The 21,851-nt window shown below is 36.6% G+C and overlaps 1 protein-coding gene across 9 annotated transcripts in view; it reads right to left on the bottom strand.

Annotated features, from left to right (window-relative positions):
• The window catches only part of LOC109407097 (neuronal acetylcholine receptor subunit alpha-7), a 349,591-nt gene that overhangs the window by 253,967 nt on the left and 73,773 nt on the right, over positions 1-21,851 (bottom strand). For 7 of the 9 annotated variants that reach the window (XM_062851749.1, XM_062851752.1, XM_062851751.1 and 4 more), the window contains 2 exons: positions 18,494-18,633; positions 14,123-14,167 (listed from right to left, as the gene is read on the bottom strand). In XM_062851749.1, coding sequence (XP_062707733.1) covers positions 14,123-14,167; positions 18,494-18,633 — 185 coding nt within the window. Of the gene's footprint in view, positions 1-14,122; positions 14,168-18,242; positions 18,288-18,493; positions 18,634-21,851 lie in introns of all 9 variants that reach the window. The other 2 variants (XM_062851756.1, XM_062851750.1) reach the window with 2 other exon arrangements.

Raw genomic sequence — 21,851 nt, forward strand, 5'->3', positions numbered from 1 at the left:
TTAATCAACGGATCAACGGTTAAATTGACTTTGGTGGTTTGGATTTCTGCGATAACGCACTAGTTGCCTCGAGAGGTCAGAATCGAAAGACTTTGCTCTTGGCTATCTTCGACCCAGTAGCCTGTCCCCTTTGCCTTTTCCCAATTTCCCCTTTTCTTTCTCTTTCTGACGTGGATGTGTCATGGCGTCCACTTCTCCCCTTTTTGGCTCATTTTATGTATGTGTTGTCTTAGATCTGTTCAGTGTTAGGTGCATGTGTGTTAACAAATTTTGTTCTGATTTTTATTAATTATCTCTAACAATTTACTAACTTATAACAAATAACAAAATAACAATTTTATCTAAATTCTACTAACAAATACTAAACAATTAACAAATTTATTCTCAAAAACAACGCACTAAACAAAGTTAGCGTTTCTCAACGGTAACAGAGCATTGCCCCCCCCCCCCCCCCCCCCCTGAAGCAGTCGCATAACAGTACCAGGGGGATCGAGGCATCAAGGTGTAGCAGAGTTTTTCCAATCGGTTTTCTCTGCTGGGGAGGTTGGGAGGAAAAAAACACACACACAGACAGACATCACCTCAATTCGTCGAGCTGAGTTGATTGGTATATGTGACTTGACCCTCCGGGCCTTCTATCAAAAAGTCGTTTTTGGAGTGAACATATAGCCTTTCCAGTACACTTGGTGTACGAGAAAGGCAAAAAGCGGCTTGTTTACTTTGCCTGCAAAATCACAATAAACCGCCCCGTACGAAGATGAGAACAGCAGCCAAATCTGCGATGACGACGACGCGGCCGGCCCGAATGAAAAAAGCAGCTTTTTCACTTTGCCTCCAAAATCACACTAAACCGCCCCGTACGAAGATGAGCACAGCCAAATCGGTGACGACGACAACGCGGCCGGCCCGAATGAAAAAAAAACGGCTTTTTCACTTTGCCTCGAAAATCACACTCGTTTTCAGTAGAGTTAAAAAAAATCTAGAAAAACACTTAGTGTAACTTATGCAAAACATGAGAAACTTCTTGTTTGAAATGTGATCTTTGTAAACGTGTTTTGACCTATTTCCTAATGCGAATATGAAGAATTACGTATGACATTTTTGAATAAAAGAAACACCTGTAAGGTGTTTTCGGTGGAAATTGTTACGGAAATCTTAAAGGACAGAAGAATGCCTTATGTACTGGAAGAATTTTAGCCCATTTCTTAAAGGCCTATCTGAGCATTTTTTTTTTTTTTGTTTCCCTTATAAGGAGAATTAATCCAATGCTTTGAATGATTGTCAATTCATTTTGCATTCCTAGAGGAATTTAACTAAAAACAAAATGACCATAATTTGTTTGAGAAGACGTGTTCACTATTGTTTAGGTTCCACCAAAAAAAATCGCAAGTTTCTAAGTAAGCTATTCAAAAACGTGATTTCAAATTAAGTTCTGAAAATCTTTCGATTTTTTAAAATATCTTAAAATAATCCCAAAATTTAAAAAAAAAATCACGCTACAAATGTCAACGTGTTGGTTTTAGAGATTGAGAATACAAATTCAATATTTTTTTTCCTTTCATCCCACCTAAAAGTCCTTCATGAAATTTTTAAATTATTCGAGAATAATTCTAAGGAGTTTACTGCTGCTCAGTTTTTTTTTTCAGAAAAGTACTTAATAGAAACTTGATCAAACATTTCTAGAGGAGTTTAAAAAAACATTTGGGAGTTTCGACTCAAATAACTTCAAGCATTGGTTTCATCTACGTTTCAACCCCACCAGAAAAATAAGCATCATGTAAAATTGTTTTGACATGTTTGTTAATGTCTCAAAAAATGTATATCTGCCTTAGTATGACTGCTTCTTTTCTTTTTTGTTACTCTACGTCCTCCCACTGGGACTTGGCCTGCCTCGCTTCAACTTAGTGATCTTTGAGCATTTCCACAGTTATTAGTTGAAGGGTTTTATTTGCCTGCCATTGCATGAATTTGTATATTGTGAGGCATGTACAATGATACACTATGTCCAGGGAATCGAGAAAATTTTCCCGACCGGAACGGGAATTGAACCCGCTGTCTCCGGATTGGCGATCCATACCCTTAACCACTAGGCTAACTGGAGACCCACTAGTATGACAGCCTTAGTATGACACTGTAAATATAGCACTAAGATTACAGATTCACTTGAAAGCTTGGCCCTTGGATGTATTACAATCTCAACAGGTACCTATTAGCGTGGTTCAAAAAATCGTTTTGCTCCACACCGCCTATTCGATTCGTAACCAGATTCTAAGCCTTCTCCCAAAAATTGAGCTGATTTGGTTGAAAATTGAGAGTGCACAAGCTCGTCAAAGTTTGTATGGGAATTACTATAGGAAAAGGACGTTTTTCATTCAATTGACCGTATCATTTTCCCAAGTGCCCTAGAGTGTTAGTTGATCCTTGGTACTCCTAGGCTACTTTATCAGCTACAACTTTGCCGAAGACCACATTCAAATCGGACGCCTCATTAATTAGTTATCGATTTTTATCCAGAATGAAAATCTTTGATCATGATGATTACACTATTCGATGGGCATCACTGCAATTTGCCATGAAACATAGTAGCCATGTTTTATGTGTGCTATCTTTGGCGCCATGTGCAGCAATGTTGCCTGCTGGGAAGCTGAACGATCACTGTTAAAGTTTCTGCAGTTGTATGAAAATCGATAACTAATTAATGAGGCGTCTGATTTAAATGTGGTCTTCGGCAAAGTTGTAGCTGATAGAGTAACCTAGGAGAACCAAGGGTCAACTAACACTCTAGGGCACTTGGGAAAATGCTACGGTCAATTGAATGAAAAACGTCCTTTTCCCATAGTAATTCCCATACAAACTTTGAAGAGCTTGTGCACTCTCAATTTTCAACCAAATCAGCTCAATTTTTGGGAGAAGGCTTAGAATCTGATTACGAATCGAATAAGCGGTGTGGAGGAAAAACGATTTTTTGAACCACGTTAGTACCTATATAAAGAAAAATTGGGAAAATTCAAAATTAATGCGGGAAAAATGCCGGTATAGACCATTCCCGTCAAAAATTTTTATGTGCTCTACGGCTTTCCAACAATTTATTGAGCAAACTTTCCCAAATAACCCATATGTTTTGAAGCCTCTAACTATTGAAAAACCTGCGAAGTAGCACTTTAGCCCTATAGTCACCTATAATATATTTTTCCATAAACCCCGATGAACCCCTTTCTCCCCTAGAGCTTTTTCGGAGAGATGCGGAGAATTTTCAATCAGCTGGCTGTCATGACGTAATATATTTTTTGTTTCGATCCGCTCTGAACAGCATGAAAACAAATAAAAACTTTATTCTTTTTTAATCGAAGCTGCTGCAGCAAGATCCTCCGGGTAAGAGATCCGGATACACTTCTGAAGCAACGGGCGCTGGTCAAGCCCATGTCGATGCACTTGCGGTCGAGCTAGCTGGCGGATACCAAAGGAAAATCCTGTCTTGGGACGGCATCGAAGCTTGGTGGGACTCCGAAGCTGAGTTTGGCACCAGAAGAGCATGATGCTAGTCTACTTCCAATTCCAAAGGAGAAGAGAGGTCCATCTTCCGGCATAGAACCATATTTTGCCTGTTTGCAACAGGCGCACTTTGAGGGATATGCTTTATTGCGGGTCATGTACGCACTGTATTCCTACTTATTGGCCGATTGTTGCGCCACAAGGACTTTGAATTCCTGATCCGAGCTGCTGGCCGACTATGAGAACATGGGATTGATGGCAGCTGGAACGGCTGCCGTGCCGACGATGGAGCTATGCCTGTACCAGGTTTAGCCTGCTCACAGCAGACGCATTTTAGCATATTGAATCGCTCCGAGCCATGCAATCTGCGCACTTGCATTTAGTCGCCCGGCACGACCAGGGCACACTGTTCCGGATGGCATAAAAACGTGATCGAAATTGTTTTGACCATGAAAACATGATTTCTGATCTTTGGTGTCTTCGGCAAAGTTTTTCTATAAAATAAGCCCTAATTTATGGAAATATCAGTTTTGTGATTAATCCCCCTAAAAGTGAGAAACGATTTCTATCTTTTTAATTTGTAAACCAAAAAAATAGGTTTGTTCAGAGAAGTTGTAGGCAATTATACTAGAAACAACTTTGCCGAACATACAAAATTTCTATCTTTTGATTTGTATGTACATTTGAGGCGTTTTTTATGAAGTACCCCTAAAAATCAGTTTTTTGCTTATTACTTTTTCTATAAATTTTTCACGATTTCCAAATGTTCTAGCAAATGTTTTGCCTTATTAAAACGCGTAACTTTTGCGAAGAAAGTGTATATCTATCTCTCATATTTATCATGTTATTGAAAATTTCACTTTAAAAAATGCTTATGTTTGGCATACCCATTTGTTAACTTTCGCACATTTTCGCAGACCAGGATTTTCACATTTGAAAATATGGAACGAGTTTTATCTATTGCAAATATAGCCAGTTTTAGCATGATTTCGCCTGTATATTAAAATTCACATATTAGAAATGACTATCATTACAAAATGTGTTATTGTAAAATGATCAGCATATTCAAAAAATGTACTCGATGCTTTTCTTACTTTATTTTTCCACATGAACACGCAAAAATGTTTTCTAAGAATCACTTGGAACTGCATCAGATGACTTTCCCATAAAATTTAAGTTTTTTTTTCAGATAAACAGTGGTTTTCAAAGTAACGCGATAAGTCTCTTCTACAAAATAAACGATATTGTTAAATAATCTTGCAAATGCTCATGATTTTTTTCGTGTTCATGTACACTTTGCAGAAATGTTAATTTTCAGAATGTTTAAATAACAGCATCTAACGATTCGATTAAAATTGGGTTTCAATTTGTTTACTTGAAAAATATAACATATCTGTTATTATTAACGCATATCATTGATTAACGTCATCACTTATTTCATTGCTTCCAGTTACTATCTCATCATATGTTTAGAGCAAAAGGTTGTTCGCATCCTACGTTTATGATGTTCTAGTTTTTTTTAGGAAATCATCCAATATTCCTTACTATGGGATCAGATGTTTCAAGCAGACGATGTAGGAGATCTGTGTTAGTTTAGATTTTTGAAAACTTACGTGTATGATCCTCTCTGTAATTCCTGGTGTCTTTATTGCGTGACTATTGTGCTTCCTCGGACAGAAAAACATGCATACAGTAACTGGAAGCAATACATTTAATGATGACAGTAATCAATGATATGTGTTAATATTAACAGATAAGTTTTATTTTTCAAGTTAACAAATTTAAAATCAATTTTAATCGAAACACCAGTTGTTGTTATTTGAACATTTTGCAAATTAACATTTTCGCAAAGTGTACATGAACACGAAAAATTTTATGAGCATTAGCAAGAGCATTTAACAATATCGATTATTTTGTGGAAGAGACTTATCGTACTACTATGAGAGCCACTGTTTATCTGAAAAAAAACTTAAATTTTATGGGAAAGTCATCTGATGCAGTTCCAAGTGATTTTGTGAAAACGTTTTTGCGCGTTCATGTGGGAAAATCATGTAAGAAAAGCACTAAGTACATTTTTTGATATCTTGATCATTTTACAATAACACATTTTATAATGATAGCCATTTCTAGTAAGGTACCCCGGGGCAAGTGAGACCTACAGCTTTAATTTATTTAATTTTTTCTTTTTAAAGCAAACATTCTTCATAGAAAACATAGGTATAACGCCAACGGATACTTTGAATTCAAAAATTGTTATTCTTCTCACCATAAAGAGACCATATATGTTATTGTTGATCATATGTAATTTTCAATTCACTAAGTGAGATTAACGTACTCTATTACATTCGTCGTTCTAAAATAGAATAACAGATAAAGTAAAACTTTTACGATTTCAGGATGATATTTGGAGTGCTTGCAAATTGTTTTAAGCGAATAAGCTGTAATTTATATTCATTTATTACCTTTAGTTAACTGCTCTCACTTGCCCCAGTGCATTTCAGCATCTGGGGCAAGTGAGACCTATGGGAGTAATCAAACACAATTTCATAGTATGATCTCGCTTTCTTCAGCTAAGTCGAAATTTACATAAAATTGAAGTAAAAATCGGCGCCCTAAATAATCAATCGTTAAAATATACTTAATTACTTCAATTCTGATGATGAAGCTATTTTTTTAAATGGTAAAGTCTTGGGTATAACATATTTTTTTCGAACCAATCAATTTTTCATATTTTCGTCTAAGCAAATTCTTTAATTTTTTCGTTCGCTGCATAATGAGTTTTTTTGAGTGTTAAAGAACCGGCCATAATGTATGATAAAATTGGAAAACGACTTATTCAAAGTTCACAATTTACAAATATTTATTTTATGATCGTTATATTAAGTAAGGGAAATCATAGCAATTGTTTACTGTAAATCTTGAAAAATGTTTGGCGAGCTTCATCAACAACGTAATATGAAAAATAAGTTTGGAAATCTTTCGACATTTAACTTTTGGCGGTAAAAAAATCAATTTGTTTTGCACGAGCTGCTAGAGTTAAATCATTTTTTTCTCAGTGATTCGTTATTACCTGTGTTACGTAATTTATGCACGATACCACAAAACTCTTCCAACATAAATCGCTAAACATAGTAGTTCGTGTAAGATATTTGTAATTTATGCTATCTTACATTTATGCAGCAACTTTATTAAGCCATTTGTATATACATTCCGAATAGGTCCCACTTGCCCCGTGGTACTGAGCAAATGAAGATCTGCTCCACTTTTTATTATATGCAAAATATACAGAATGTAAAAAAATTCAAACAGTTCTAATGCCCGTTAATAAGAAGAAATATACCTACAATGTCCTTTAGAATCATTGGAATTTTAAATTTATTTATGTTTAAGATTTTTTGGCTTGACAAAACCAAACTAGCATTTTTTTAGGTCCCACTTGCCCCGGGGTACCTTATGTGAATTTAAATATGCAGGCGAAATCAGGCTAAAATGGCTATATTTGCAATAGATAAAACTCGTTCCATATTTTCAAATGTGAAAATCCTGGTCTGCGAAAACGTGCGAAAGTTAACAAATGGGTATGTCAAACATAAGCATTTTTTCAAGTGAAATTTCCAATAACATGATAAATATGAGAGATAGATATATACTTTATTCGCAAAAGTAACGCGTTTTAATAAGGCAAAACATTTGCTAGAACATTTGGAAATCGTGAAAAATTCATAGAAAAAGTTATAAGCAAAAAACTGATTTTTAGGGGTGCTTCATAAAAAACGCCTTAAATGTACATACAAATCAAAAGATAGAAATTTTGTATGTTCAGCAAAGTTGTTTCTAGTATAATTGCCTACAACTTCTCTGAACAAACCTATTTTTTAAGCTTACAAATAAAAAAGATAGAAATCGTTTCTCACTTTTAGGGGGATTGATCACAAAACTGATGTTCCCATAAATTAGGGCTTATTTTATAGAAAAACTTTGCCGAAGACACCAAAGATCAAAAATTATGTTTTCATGGTCAAAACAATTTCGATCACCGTTTTGGGCCATCCGCAACAGTGTGCAGCGCACGAAACGACGCGTTTTCAAATGCTCAACAAGTGTTTCTTGGGCGACTTTGATGAGAAATTAAAACTGAAAAAGTTAACCCTCTAATACCCAATCCCGCCTTTAGACGGGGTATAGTTTGAGCATTTTTGTAATTTTTGTTTCGCGAAAAATCATTTTTTTTATTTTTGGCTTATATTTAGGACTGTTCTGTACATCTCAAAATGGTTTATGGTGTATTTTAAAGCGTACCGTCAAGGCGCCATTCACCGTGGGGGCTCCATTCACCGTGTGCCTTCGAATATTTTTTTCATTATTTCCATATTATGATTGAATGATATGATAATTTCCCTTCAATTTAATCAATACAACACTAATGTATTGTTACCATGTCAAAACGCTCATTAGAAACATTTAAAAGTATCATTTTAACACTAAAGTGTGTTTACATGAAGCGGGTTTCTGCTCGTTCACTGCATTCATAGTCAAAAAACGAAAACTGCGCTAAGGTGATTTAAGTGATAAACTAAATGTAGTAACGTTTTTATTCCACCAAGAAGCAATTAAATTCACATATCAGGTATGTATTTTGCACTACCGAAGTAAGTTCAACAAGAAAGTACGATTACTCGTACTTTTCTATTGAAACAAAAAGGCACGGTAAATGGGTACCCTAAAAATCAATGGTCTCCATTCACCGTGCCCCATATTGTCCCATATATCTAGAAAAAATCGAAAATTTGAACATTCGTTTTTCTAATATAATCTGGCAAGTTATTACTTGAAATGAATTTAAACGAAGAAAATTCCCTTGGCTGGGTTGTTTTGATCATTTTTAAACAAAGTAGAATAAAATTTCTCATACACGGTGAATGGGTCCCTACTACCACGGTGAATGGTGACCTACCACGGAATTAGGCGACCCTACTACCCTTTACTAATTGTACTATATCACCAAATTTTGTGAAAAATTTTCTACTTCTGTGGATATTGCTTTAATTTTAACCTATAATGAAGGCAATTAAAAGCGGCACTAACAATGTTTATAACACTGGTGTCAAATGACAGCCATAATTTGCCCCGAATCCTCTTAAATCCACGGTGAATGGTGCCTTGACGGTATATACTAGAGTGGGTCAACGTTGTATGGAGAAACTTTAAATTGGATCGAATCAACCCGGAACAAAGCTTTTTCAACCTTTATTAGCGTCCAAAACAACTGTGCAAAATTTGGGAGCGATTGGCTGCGTCCCCGTATTCCGCATTGCAATTGAAATTTGTATGGAAATTAGTATGGAAAAATGTACTTTTTTGCATTTTACTCATAAATTGAATTCTTTTGTCTAATACCATGTAACTGATGACGTTAAAATATAGCCTAGGATATACCGAAAAACTTTGCCGAAGACCGCAAAGTGATCCGATGCTTGTGAAAAAAGTTATTCGCCTGGTAACTTAGGCCAAAAATTGAGATTTTATTATTGATGTTATTCCTTTACATGTTAAATGTTAAGCACCACTGGGCAATCTGTACGTTATAACTTTTTTCACAAGTGTCGGATCACTTTGCGGTCTTCGGCAAAGTTTCTCGGCATATCCTAGGCTATACTTTAACGTCAATGGTTAGATCGTTTTAGACGAAAAATTTCAATTTATGAGAAAAATGCAAAAAAGCACGTTTTCCCATACTAAATTCCATACAAATTTCAATCACAAAGCGGAATACGGGGAAGCAACCAATCGCTCCCAAATTTTGCACAGTTGCTTTGGACGCTAAAATGAATCGAAAAAGCTTTGTTCCAAAAAATCGACTTTGTTGACCCAGTCTAATATACATTTTTTTAAATCATTGAAAAATTGATGTTTTAGTCACCATTTAGAAGTCATTGTTTATTTTGTATTGAATCGCTACAATTAACATATTTTAAATTTTTCCCAAATCATTCTATCCTTGATTAAAAGTTTAAGGGAATCGAATACACTCTAAAATTATTTTCCTTAATATTACACGGAAAATATTTTTTTTTGTGAAAATAATTTAAAATAATTATATTTCAACAATAATCATAAAATCTCAAAATGTTTTCATCTAAAAAAATCCGTTCCCCAAATTGGCTTCCAGGAAAAATATAAAAGTTTGGGGATGTTCAAAAATAAAAATTAGAAAAAATCAAAAACTGAAATTCACGAAATCGAGAATCAAAAAGAATCATCTTCCAAAACATGTTTGAATCGATTTTAGATGACGAAAAATGATATTTAGATCAAAATCAAATATTTGGGTATTAGAGGGTTAAAGCCAGAAAACCTGTTTTTCTTGAATCACTAGCTAATTCAGCTAATTAGCTAATTCAGAAACATATCTCTAGATCGGTCAATTTTGAAGCTACATAAAAAGTGTCTTCAGCAAACTTGCTCAAAATTGATAGATCTCCAACTTTTCCGAAGAATGTATATAATTATTCTTGCAAATAAAAAAAAGTTTGATTTCCAATTTCTATGAAAATATGGACCACCCTAATATTCATGTACATTGGAAAGAGGGCCTTATTATTAGCAAAAACTTTGTAGAAGACCATATTTGTCTAAAAAATCATTTGAAGGCGCTGCATGCATCTTTCCTCGTAAAGCCGGTTCGTGGACCACTGTGCACTGGAAACACCGAAATTATGTGGTGCCGTGATATTAGCCAATCGTACTAGTACGCTGCAGAGGACGATTAACCGCTTGCTGTTGCTGTGGGGATATGAGAGGTGTCGACGAGAATGCATTCCGGTATTATTGGTGAAGTTTACGCCTTTTGCTGCCGCCGGAACCGCACAGCGACGATCGATGGCAGAGATGTTGATACCGCTGGGCCCGGGTATTAGACTCAGATCCTCGTTGAAATTGACTTCGGCGGCATTCTGGCAAGATCATAAAAATATGTGACTGAACGGACTACGGGTAAAATAAAAAATATAGGTATACTTACAAATCATTCCTCCGCTTCTTTTTCCCCATAATCCCCTGCTCCTCTGCTTACTTTCCGTCATCGTCCTCGCGATCGTGCTTATTTTACAGGTGCTACCGTTCGGCATTCGCCAGTTCTAATTCGTCGAAGCAAAATTGTTGCAGTTGGTTGCCACTTTTCAATAGAATTCCATTTCGACCGGCCGGCGATTTTCCGATGTTGCTCGTTGCTGTTGCTTCCGGTATAACGGTAGAGGAAAGTGGAATAGCAGACCGATTTGGTTCTACAACATTGGGGATCGGAAGATTCATGCTTTGTGCGGTGTAAACAGCAACATTTTGCCTGCGCCGTGGCGTGCACCCAGGATGTTCACATTTTCACTTTCGATGATCCGGGTTGTATTTGCGATAAGCGGGAGTCCGTGTTAAGATGACGCAGTCAGACCAACGGGGGTAGAATACTCAGGGAAATTGCCTTATACTTAATGGCAAATATCCATGTGCCAAACCACATCCAAAGTATATGCAAACAATACCCGATTACGCAGGCAAATTAGCGCATGAATAGTATGTGCTCTAAATTGTATGAGTCGCTGCTGTATGGTGCCTCATCAAAAGTATGAGTCGCACTAATGGAAAACATTTGTTTACCCCCATTGCAAAAATCCATGTCCCGGACACATAGAAGAAATGAAGATTTTTTCCCAGTGAAGGAATCAGAAATAGAGCTTGCTTTTCTTTTTAGGTGCACCGGAATCGCCGATGAATAATACATAATTCCAATCCAGATCCGTTTTTCCAAAGGAGAGTAGCGAGCGAGCGAGCGGGTTTGACATTGCAAAATGTAAACATGTTAGGTTGACGCACCGACAGAATTGGAAACAAATCTCCACACTCAAAAGCATCTCCACAGACAAGGGGTGTGCACACTACTTCGCACGGAGATTTTTATATCAAATTGGAGAGATTTTTCGAGTTTTCAAAAAATTGTATGAAAATCAGGAATACATATAAAAAAAAATCAAAAGCGGCAATGATCATGGAAACCAATTGTCTTTCGAAGAAAAATATTAAAAAGGGGGGTTAGGTCAGACGGGAATGGTCTATTTACATTTTGATTTTGTTTGGCACTATCCAAATTAGTCAGGATTGCACTTTTCACAATCACAGCACAAAAATGGAAACATCAACGACAACCAAATCTGTGTCAATTGAAATACGTCAATGGCGAAAACGCATTAAGTTAAGGGTTCGCTAATTTACAACATTTGGATAATCCCGCCCTTATACAGCTTCAAGTTTGAGACTTAAGAAGGGCAACTGATTATCACGGGGAGAAGCAATGTCCACTGCACCATTGCTCCGTCTAACGCAGTAAGGGCGGAATACTGTGGAGGACGACCCAATTCTCCATAGGCTCCGTTTGTGGTTATGTTTTTATTGGACCTCATCCCCCTATTGGCACGGTAAGCATCAAGCCGCATAACACCATGAGTTAGGGGTCACCTGATTAGTGGACTCTTACCACTGGATCAGACAGTCCATAGTGTTATTCTTAGCCAATTGAGACAACCGCTACCGACACTACACAGCTATCGAGGCTGATCGAGAAAAGAAGTTAATATTGATGGCTAACTTCCAAACGCGCCCGAGTAGCAAGGAGTGACCGCATACATTCTCTTTAGTGAACTTACTTTTTAATTCTTCAATCAATTCACAGTTTCACTAGGGTACTTGCGTGAGCGATTCCAATTGGAACTTACACTTTGTACAGCGCCTAAATGTGTTCTATGCTCATTCTACTATATTGAACTGATTGCCTTTGCGCTGCTGTCACTTTTCTACTCTGTCCATGGTAGAATGATGAGCACGATGATGTTGATCTGTGGCTCTTATTCCTTTTCCAGTCCGATTGGGGATCCATTATAAGTTACCGGTAGCCTATATCCAGGTTTCCAGGTCCGTTAGAGCATATGCTCTGAAGAGGGTCAGGTGCCAGCCGCTCTCGGGGATAGCCACTGACGAAAAATGGCAAGTGCCGGGGCTGGGATGGAACCCATGACCATCCATTTCTGAAGTGAACGTGTAGCCACAACGCTACGGGCCCCAGCAGTAAACTTACTTTGTGCATTAATTTCGTCGTTCCAGCTACTTATTTTAATAATGGAGGGATCATCATCCTTTTTGATCACTACCAAAATAGTACGCCCAATCCAAACATACTTAATGCCCATCTCGTTTTGCTTCGAATTCAACTCCATGCAAATCATCTGACTTCACCTGGTAGCTTCCTCTCGGATGAAGATCGCAGACGTCGATCCTGTAATCGTTCAGCTTCCATCAAAATCGTATGGTTTTACATTTTTCTATTACCTAGCGATGTCCATGAACTTCATTCTACACTCCAAGCTTTTGAAGGTCACTCAGTTTGGAGGACTGACCATGGATTTGTTCCTTTGAGGGAATCGGAATACTAAAAGAATGTCATTCCCACCAATCAGCTGTGGTTGTTCGTAGGTAATCCGGTTGATGATCGTTTGCACAATGTCCCAGTACACTCATTGGCTAATAACAGTAACTACAAAAAAAGGGCGACACTCATCAAACTCTCTAATTAGACACCAGCAAAACAAACTGCCTGGCGGCTAGGTATGCGGAGTGTGAGAGTAAGCCTCGGCTTCATAAAAAAAAAAACAATTTGCACTCACTAGTAGCTAGTGGGCACAAACAGAAGTGTGTTGTGGATTGGCATCTAAGCCGAAAGAGAGATGAGTTTGTGAAATAGGAGTGTTCACGGTGCGGCTTCGGAGTCAGTTTGGCTTTCTATTCCGTAGAATCATTACTTGTTCTGTACCTTAGTTGGTTAAAGCGCCGGTCTAGCGAATACGGAGTCGTGGGTTCGAATCCCACCAGAACGCGATTTTTTTTTACAAATTTCTTCTCTCAATTTGTCAATTAGCAACATTTCGTGCCTTCTAATTACAAGTTTTACCAGTATCATGAAACGAACTGATGGTTATGCATTATGTAAAAAAAAATCTGATGAAACGCTAGTAAAATACCGTTAAATACATACATACAATCAATTGTTCGCAAAAGGCATGTTTAATACAAGTTTCGAAAAAGTGATTATAAATCTATGCAATGAAAGTGAAAGCTAACGAAAGCAGGAAAAATGAATTTATTAAACGCAACTAATTATAAATAACAGATAGAGCCATAAGAGGTAAATCGAAGTTTGATTTATAAATTCATTTAATGTAATCATTTAATAAAATGCACACACGGCGACCATTATCTACAAAGAAATAATTATCTTATAAAAGGTTTGATTTGAGAATTGTGAAAGGTTTGATGTTTGTATTATCTGGGAAGTCATCACTTTATGATCCACAACGCATATAATCACACTTTAAATCTATGTTTCGATACTAAAAATCAATTTACAAAATTTTAGTAACGTCCCAACATATATGCATTTAACAATCAAGTTTATGCTCTTGCTATGCAAATATTGTCAACCATCCTGTAACAAATATACGCCAAAACATCAACTATCAACAAGTGAAGCAGATGTGATCAAACCGTATGTGCATTCGTATTTACTGGATTATTAATTTAAAAAACTTACCAAAGAAAGCCAAATATTCGTAATAAGTAGTTGATTCTTCTCGTCCTATAACCAACATACAGTTAGAAACAAAAATTAAAATCAAAAGAACATTTTGATGTGCGTAAAAGTAAGATAATGAAAAGTAGATTTGGCCTTGTGTTGTGAACTTGAATAGCCTTCGTAGGATTAAGACGTTTAATTGCCTAGCACAATTTTGTTTTGATTCATTTGGGAACATCTGAAGTAACACAACATGCACGTACTGTTATGACATGTACCCACTGAAAAGCGACATCGATGCACTTCACAACATGAATGCTTTTTTTTTTTAGTTTTTAATATTTAATTTAGTCTATTACTCTTTAATTTAGGTTAGCTAAGCTCTTTTCAATATGTGTCATACAGAAACAAGCTAATAAACTTGCACTTTTTCAAGTGATCAAACCATAACATTGTGAGCAATGTTTCAAGCAATCGATTAATTCACGCATGAAATCAAATGAGACACAACATGTTTAATTTGCGAGTTATGGAAAAATAATAATGTACATAACTTTTAAATTTCAGATAAATATTGGTCGTGGAATTAATATCAAATTGTTCAAAATATTAGGGGGATTCACTTAACAGCGTAAACCGCTTATTAAAGTTTATTCTGATTAAACGTCGTGATCACCAAGGCAATCTTTGATTATTTCATTCGCTATTTCATGAAACATTTCAAATAAACGAAATTCATGGCTTACGCTGCAATTTAAACTGTTTAGTGAGTCCCCTTATTATTACAAAAACATTGCATATCAGTTTAATGTATATTTTGGAAAATATAATGTAAAATTAATAAATTTTCTCAATTTTTATCATGCAACCAATTTCACGGAAATTAAGGAAACAGCTCAGAATTTCTGAAGAAATGAAAAATCAAAACCTTAGGGACCTGACAAGGCAACCCAAAATATAATTATCATTTGAATACCAAATCCAATAGACTACCGCGATATAGCACCCGGGAATAGACGCCCGAAGCTCCCAGTTTATCAGGGTCGCGTAGTTCCAGTCAGTGAAACTGCAACTTGTGTTTTACCTCTAGTCACCTAGGGTAATCGCTCCCTTCGTTGCGGTGGTATCTAATTTTGGGGTAATGGCAATCGAGCAGTTTTTCTATGTTCTATGTTTTAAATGTTACTTAACGGCATTTTTATAGCTGAACTATGCTTCAATTATGAGGTTGCATCATTAATGTTCTTAAGATTTATCCAAAAACCTATAAAAAACATTTACCCTAAATATTTTTGCTGGTGTGTTCGTAGTGCTGTGGTAGTGGTTATATCTTTAAAAATTCCGTATGAGTTTAATCGGATACCGCAACATTAGAAACAACAGTTCAATTTTACCTCCATAATAGGACCAGTGTGTTTAATGTTGGTGCAATTGATTTATTACTAAAAACAGAGAGAAACGATGCTTTTTACATGGAAAACTACCGATTAACGTTTTGAAGCCCTTCAGTAAAGTTAACGATGATGGTTGTACCAATATAAAAACTAATCATGGCGGGACCAAATTTGAAAAAAAAATTGCTAATATTTTCCTGAGAATTTCAACGAATTTCTCCTTATTGTCAAAGGAGGATATATCTTTTGTATCGATATTACATTAATTTACGATAATCTGTTAAATATTTTAAAAATTAATTCAGGATTTTGCCGAAGACCACTCTGAGGACACATGGAACACTAAAATTGCCAAATTTGTAACATTCACAGAAGTTCAAAATTAAATAACTTTTAACATTTCAGTATTACAAAAATATGTAAACTTCATGATGGCATATTAAAAAAAAAATCCGTTTTAATTGCAAATACATATTAGCGAAATGAGACCAATTGAATATTATCATGGTTGGTCCGAAATATAATTTTGATTAGACCAAGCCGTTACCATATTGTTGCTAGGTCCGATTTATTTTGTGTACAGTAGTCTTCGCGTGCGGTGACAATAATAACCGAAAACTTTGACGCGACAGCTATAAAATAAGTTTAAATATAATTAAATATATTCCGAAATTGTCCTGCACGCTTTCGAATGCGTCCCAACGCCATTGTTAAGAAGGTATTTAGGCAGGAAGCGTAGAAAACGTTACGTATACGATAGTATTCAATGATGAAGCTTACCACTTACGCTGAGACTAAACCGACGACGGGCGTTTTAAGACCTGATAGATTCCGTCAGTCTCGTTCATTCTATGCCTTGGATATGCTGGAAGATAATTAGCACGTTAAGTGACCATTTTAGCAGTACGATCTCCCAGGACAATTCGGACATCAAGCCCCACATCGCATCGGTCCGAAGGAAGGAAAGAAGAAATCTGTCCGTCTGGAGGCTAAACAGTCTGCAATCGGCTTCATCATGGGAGGAACATTCGTAGTATAGTTTTGAAATAGTGCTGCTGAGCAATGTCCATTTGCTACGCCTATTATAGGGTGATGCTTAGAATGATAATCAAACCAGACCAACGAAACATGGGAATGCAAAAACAACTTCAGCAGAACGGGTTGAGATACAATACCTCTGCAAATAGGTTTCGCAATTGCTCCAACCATGATCAGGGTTTTGGTCCAACCATAATCAAAATACGTTACTAGATTTCAATGATTTATTATTATTTATTATTTTTCAAACATACTACTTGTTCGTCAAGCATTTCGTAAACTAGAAAAATAGAGCTTTTCATTATTTATAAATTTGACACACCAAAATCATAGTAAAATCAACGTTATTTTAGACTTGTTGTTCAAACACCCTGAATTGGTCCAAACCTACGATCATTCTTTTTAAATAATTATATGTACACTATTACCACAATGATGTACACTTACCCTACACAGAAACTAACAACTTTGGAACTTTGCAATGAGAGCACACAAAATAAAAACAAAAATTACGGTGTTGGCGTATTTTAGGCCTGTTATTGCCAGGAAGTAAAATGAAATCATAGACGTCTTTTTTTTGAACATTTTTTCCAATGTTTTCAAAAATTTACGTTTTTACTGTAATAAGAATAAAACGTTAGAATAATTGTTGATTTCCACTAAAAAATCACAACCTGTTTTTATTTGATATTTCGTTCTGCTCGTATTATATATATGTACATATATATTAGAGTGGGTCAACGTTGTATGGAGAAACTTTAAATTTGATCGCATCAACCAGGAACAAAGCTTTTTCCATCTATATTAGCGTCCAAAACAACTGTGCAATATTTGGGAGCGATTGGTTGCGTCCCCGTATTCCGCATTGCGATTGAAATTTGTATGGAAGTTCGTATGGGAAAACGTATTTTTTGCATTTTACTCATAAGTTGAATTATTTTGTCTAATACCATGTAACTAATGACGTTGAAGTATAGCCTAGGATATGCCGAAAAACTTTGCCGAAGACCGCAAAGTGATCCGACACTTGTGAAAAAAGTTATTCGCCTGGTAACTTAGACTTAAAATTGAGATTTTATTATTGATGCTATTCCTTTACATGTTAAATGTTAAGCACCACCGGGCAATCTGTACGTTAGAACTTTTTTCACAAGTGTTGGCTCACTTTGCAGGCTTCGGCAAAGTTTTTCGAAATATCCTAGGCTGTACTTGTACGTCATTAGTTGAAGAGTTTTAGACGAAAAATTTCAATTTATGACAAAAATGCAAAAAAGCACGTTTTCCCACACTAAATTCAATACAAATTTTATTCGCAATGTGGAATACGGGGAAGCAACCAATCGCTCCCAAATTTTGCACAGTTGTTTTGGATGCTAAAAGGAATCGAAAAAGCTTTGTTCCGAAAAATCGGCTTTGTTGACCCAGTCTAATATATATTGTAACAGTAAGTAAACATTTTCATTATTTATTATTATTCCACAAAACTTTCACTTAACCATATTGTATCTCTTTTCCATCGTGAAATGTTTTAACTTAGAATGCTATTGTTTCACAGAAACAATTAACCCGCACAGCTTGTAAGTGTGAATGTACCATTTTTATCGGATATATTATTAATGCCATTATATTTAATGTATTGCAACAACAAATGGTAAAGTCAAAGTATACTATTAAGTCGCTGCCTATACCGGGTACATGCCACTTACCAAATTTAACCACGCGTTAGTGGTTAGTATCTGATTCTTTTCATCCTAGAAGTACATTTAAATTGTATTTAATTTGAGAAAAACAGTTCTAGCATGTATTACAAAGGCACTGTCCCAGGATACAACTTTACCAAACTTTGTCTCACAATATAAGCTTCTGAACTTCACTGTGAGCATCCCAAATTGTTATTACAATAAGATTCTTTTTCTGAAGATATATTTATATTGACCATTAAAAACCGTCTACTTACCACATCTATGATTTGTTGCAAAGTTAATCCAAACTTCACCTCCAGTGATTCAGATTCATTTGCAACCGGGCGCTCGAGTGTGTTGTACGTATTCAACAATTTGTTCAATAAATTTTTTTCATGGGGTCCTTGCAAGCTATCTGTGAATGGAAACAATACAAAATTTAGCTGCAAAACTTGCACTTGTCCAGGATTTTGACTGATTAGGTGTTTCAAATTCTTCAATATATTCTTCAATTTAATCAAATACACCAAGGTACAAAATCTCAATGGACTTAATCGAAGCGGACGTACTGCGCAGAAGGTTAAAAAATCGGAACACAAATTAAAATACTACAAACTTAAATTAATATACAGCCTGAATGTCTTCTACACGGTACCACCCACTATACGCCCACCGCGATTCTTGCTGGGCCAGGCTTGTCCGCACTTAGCGCATGAAAATTTTCCCATTTTTATTTACACCACAACATTCATTGTATTTGTGTAATCTTCCTATATTAACTAATAGAAAGATGTTAAAATATTCTAAATGTCATTTCGAACAGTACAAAATCGCATTGCCACACTGAACTCGCAAAGAAAACTTCACCCGGGTGCATTCACCCCGGTAAGTTTCACTTTGGACAATCTGTGTGGCACTGCGATGAGTTCCATGCGTTGCGGACAAGCCTGATTGGGGCATATAGGGGAACTGTGGGCAGGCTTGATAATCCTCCTCGAAATCAAAAGAGTTTTGCAACATGCTCTAGAGCGGTGTTTTGCTTTTGCCTCGTCGCGAGGGAGCGAACGAACCCCAAACAGAGAGGTAATAAAAACTGAGCGAGGAAGAGGGGAACAAAAAAAGAGCCGATGATTATTTCAGGTTTTTGAGTGCGATTTTCGCCTCGAGAGTCTTTCTTTGTATGGGAGTGGCACTCGCGAGAGCTTTTTGAGTGTGAGTGGACGTGAGAAACACAACAAGCAATTATGAGTGTTGGACGAACTCCTCGCTGCGCGGCAAGCTCGCGCTCGGTGCTGTTGAGGATTTGCGTTGTGATTTCTGAGTTTTATTTTAACTCCTCAGAAAAACGCCAAAATCGCTTCCTCATTTTCTCGCAAGGGAGTTTCTGTCAAGCCTGACTGTGGGTAAAATCAACAGGTGTAAAATGAACAGGGCGATGTTTTACAACAATTATCGTATTTCTGCTTGTTTTAATGATTGGACTGTGATAACGTAAATCATTATACTTCTGCTAATCTTGAATTTAAGTTTGCTCTGATGTAAAATTGAGCTCATCTGAATTGAGGCCAATTCGTATATTTTTCGCAAATTATGACATGTGGTATGCCATATTCCAATAATGTACTCCCCAAAGATAATATTCATCTGAAAAAAAAAATAGGTTATGGTTTCAATACAATTTCAGCAACAACTTTAAAACCAGCTAGACTTGGGGGTACAATGAACACCTGGTTCAAACTTTTTTAATTTTTCTATATTTTTTTGCAATTTCGGCATGTTTAACACATATTATGACACAACTGGAGCAACAGGTTAAGAAAAAAATATCCGAAAACCCGCTGGGTTAAGTACATTTTTTACAAATAATTGTTTCAGCAAATTCCATATTTTATATCAAAGTTTTCAAAAGTGTAGCATATAAAGTTTATATTAAATTTGTTGGCCTGCACTTGAATATATCGAAATTAAACATTGGAACTAGTTTTTAAAGACATGTTCATTTTACCTCCATCGATTGTTCATTTTACCCCCACTTTTTTCATGCCGTTGTATTGCATTTTTGCATTTTTGTATTTTGTAATCGAGAGAAGTGAGTGGCCCTGGTGGCAAGATGACGTTTGTCTGAAGTGCAAGGCATCGCAAGTAATAAAAAGTACCATTAATTTCGTACGAAAAATCACCAAACATCTATGAATCATTAGTTAAAGCCATCGTGCAAGTTATCTCGATTAAGAGCACAGTGCTCCGTCGCGATTTTTCCCAATTATCGAAAATTTGTTAAGACTTGTCGAAGCCAGTCAAGCATCATGCAATAAACTGCCCATTGTATTGCTGACTGCACCCCAAATTGGACTGTCACACTTTTTTTGGTACGCCTAAAAGTGTGATAAAAGTGCACAATTGCCTCGGATCGCCTCGACGTCTTCGGTGCACTTATTCCTTGATTTACAAGGAATAAGTGCACCGAAGACCCCAACTCGATCCGACGTGGTCCTGCGCTGCAATCACACTTTGAAGGTGTGTGCACACTATTGTGTCAGTCCAATTTGGGGTGCAGTCAGCAATAAAAAGGCAGTTTGTTACAAGTTGGTTCGTCCGCATATTTGATTAAAGGCAGTAGTTGAGTGTTTTTGAGCGTCCAAATTTACTTTGGATCAATCAACTAGCATTGAATCGATTTGACCTAGATCCACTCGCCACTGTGAGCATAACAAGCCACATATAGCCCGGACTTTGAATACTTTTCAAGTTCAAGGGGAGAAAACTTTGCATACACCTTATGCGACAATATTTATAAACACTCTTCCTCTAGAACGATCACCAATAGTTTATCGTTTAGCTGAGAGTTGTTTATGTTTGGTGAAAATATCGATCGGACGCGCGATCAAAACGCAATGCGTGTTGCAAGTGACTGTCCGTCTTGGGTTTTGTTTTTGTTCTTCCCTTTAGAACAGATTACCTCTTATGGGACATGGCATATGTTTCGATGGATGAAGATAGGAATCCATTCAATGATTCATACAAGGCATAGATTTAACCACTTGTTCAAGGCGAGAGCCTGGGGTAAGGAACAATCGGTCCAACTGTGATTATGAGTATTCATACTACAGGGGTTCTCGAGCGAATTTGAGTACGAGACATATATATGATTGAGTACGAATTAATCAATTGGGAAACTTCGTTTACATCACGAATTAGATCTTATCCCCACCACTTTATATTGACAGTGTGTGGAAATTTTATTTATGGGTAGGGGTTGCAAATATGGACTATCATACTCCCCACCATATTGCATGGATAAATATCCCTGTTGGCGCGTATCCGGAGCCAACTTCGGCGGGTCGGCGTGGACTGTAATTTTCGGGTCGGGATTTAGGAATGAAAGGTGACAACACCACTGGTTACACTATTCACTACACTTTATTACTACTCTGCACTTCTTAACACTACTTGGAATTAGTTCACTTTCACTTTTGCAAAGGTGGAGACGGGTTCTGGATACCTGTCGGAATCGGTGGTTGCTGCACTCGAAGGCGGTCAGGTAGCCGGTTGCACCTAAACATCATCGTTGAAACCCTTGCAGAGGACTGGATTTTTTTTCTTCTAAACCATAGAGGGACAATCTGCTCAACA

This window comes from Aedes albopictus, chromosome 2 (genome assembly GCF_035046485.1).
Source record: "Aedes albopictus strain Foshan chromosome 2, AalbF5, whole genome shotgun sequence".
NCBI lineage: Eukaryota > Metazoa > Arthropoda > Insecta > Diptera > Culicidae > Aedes > Aedes albopictus.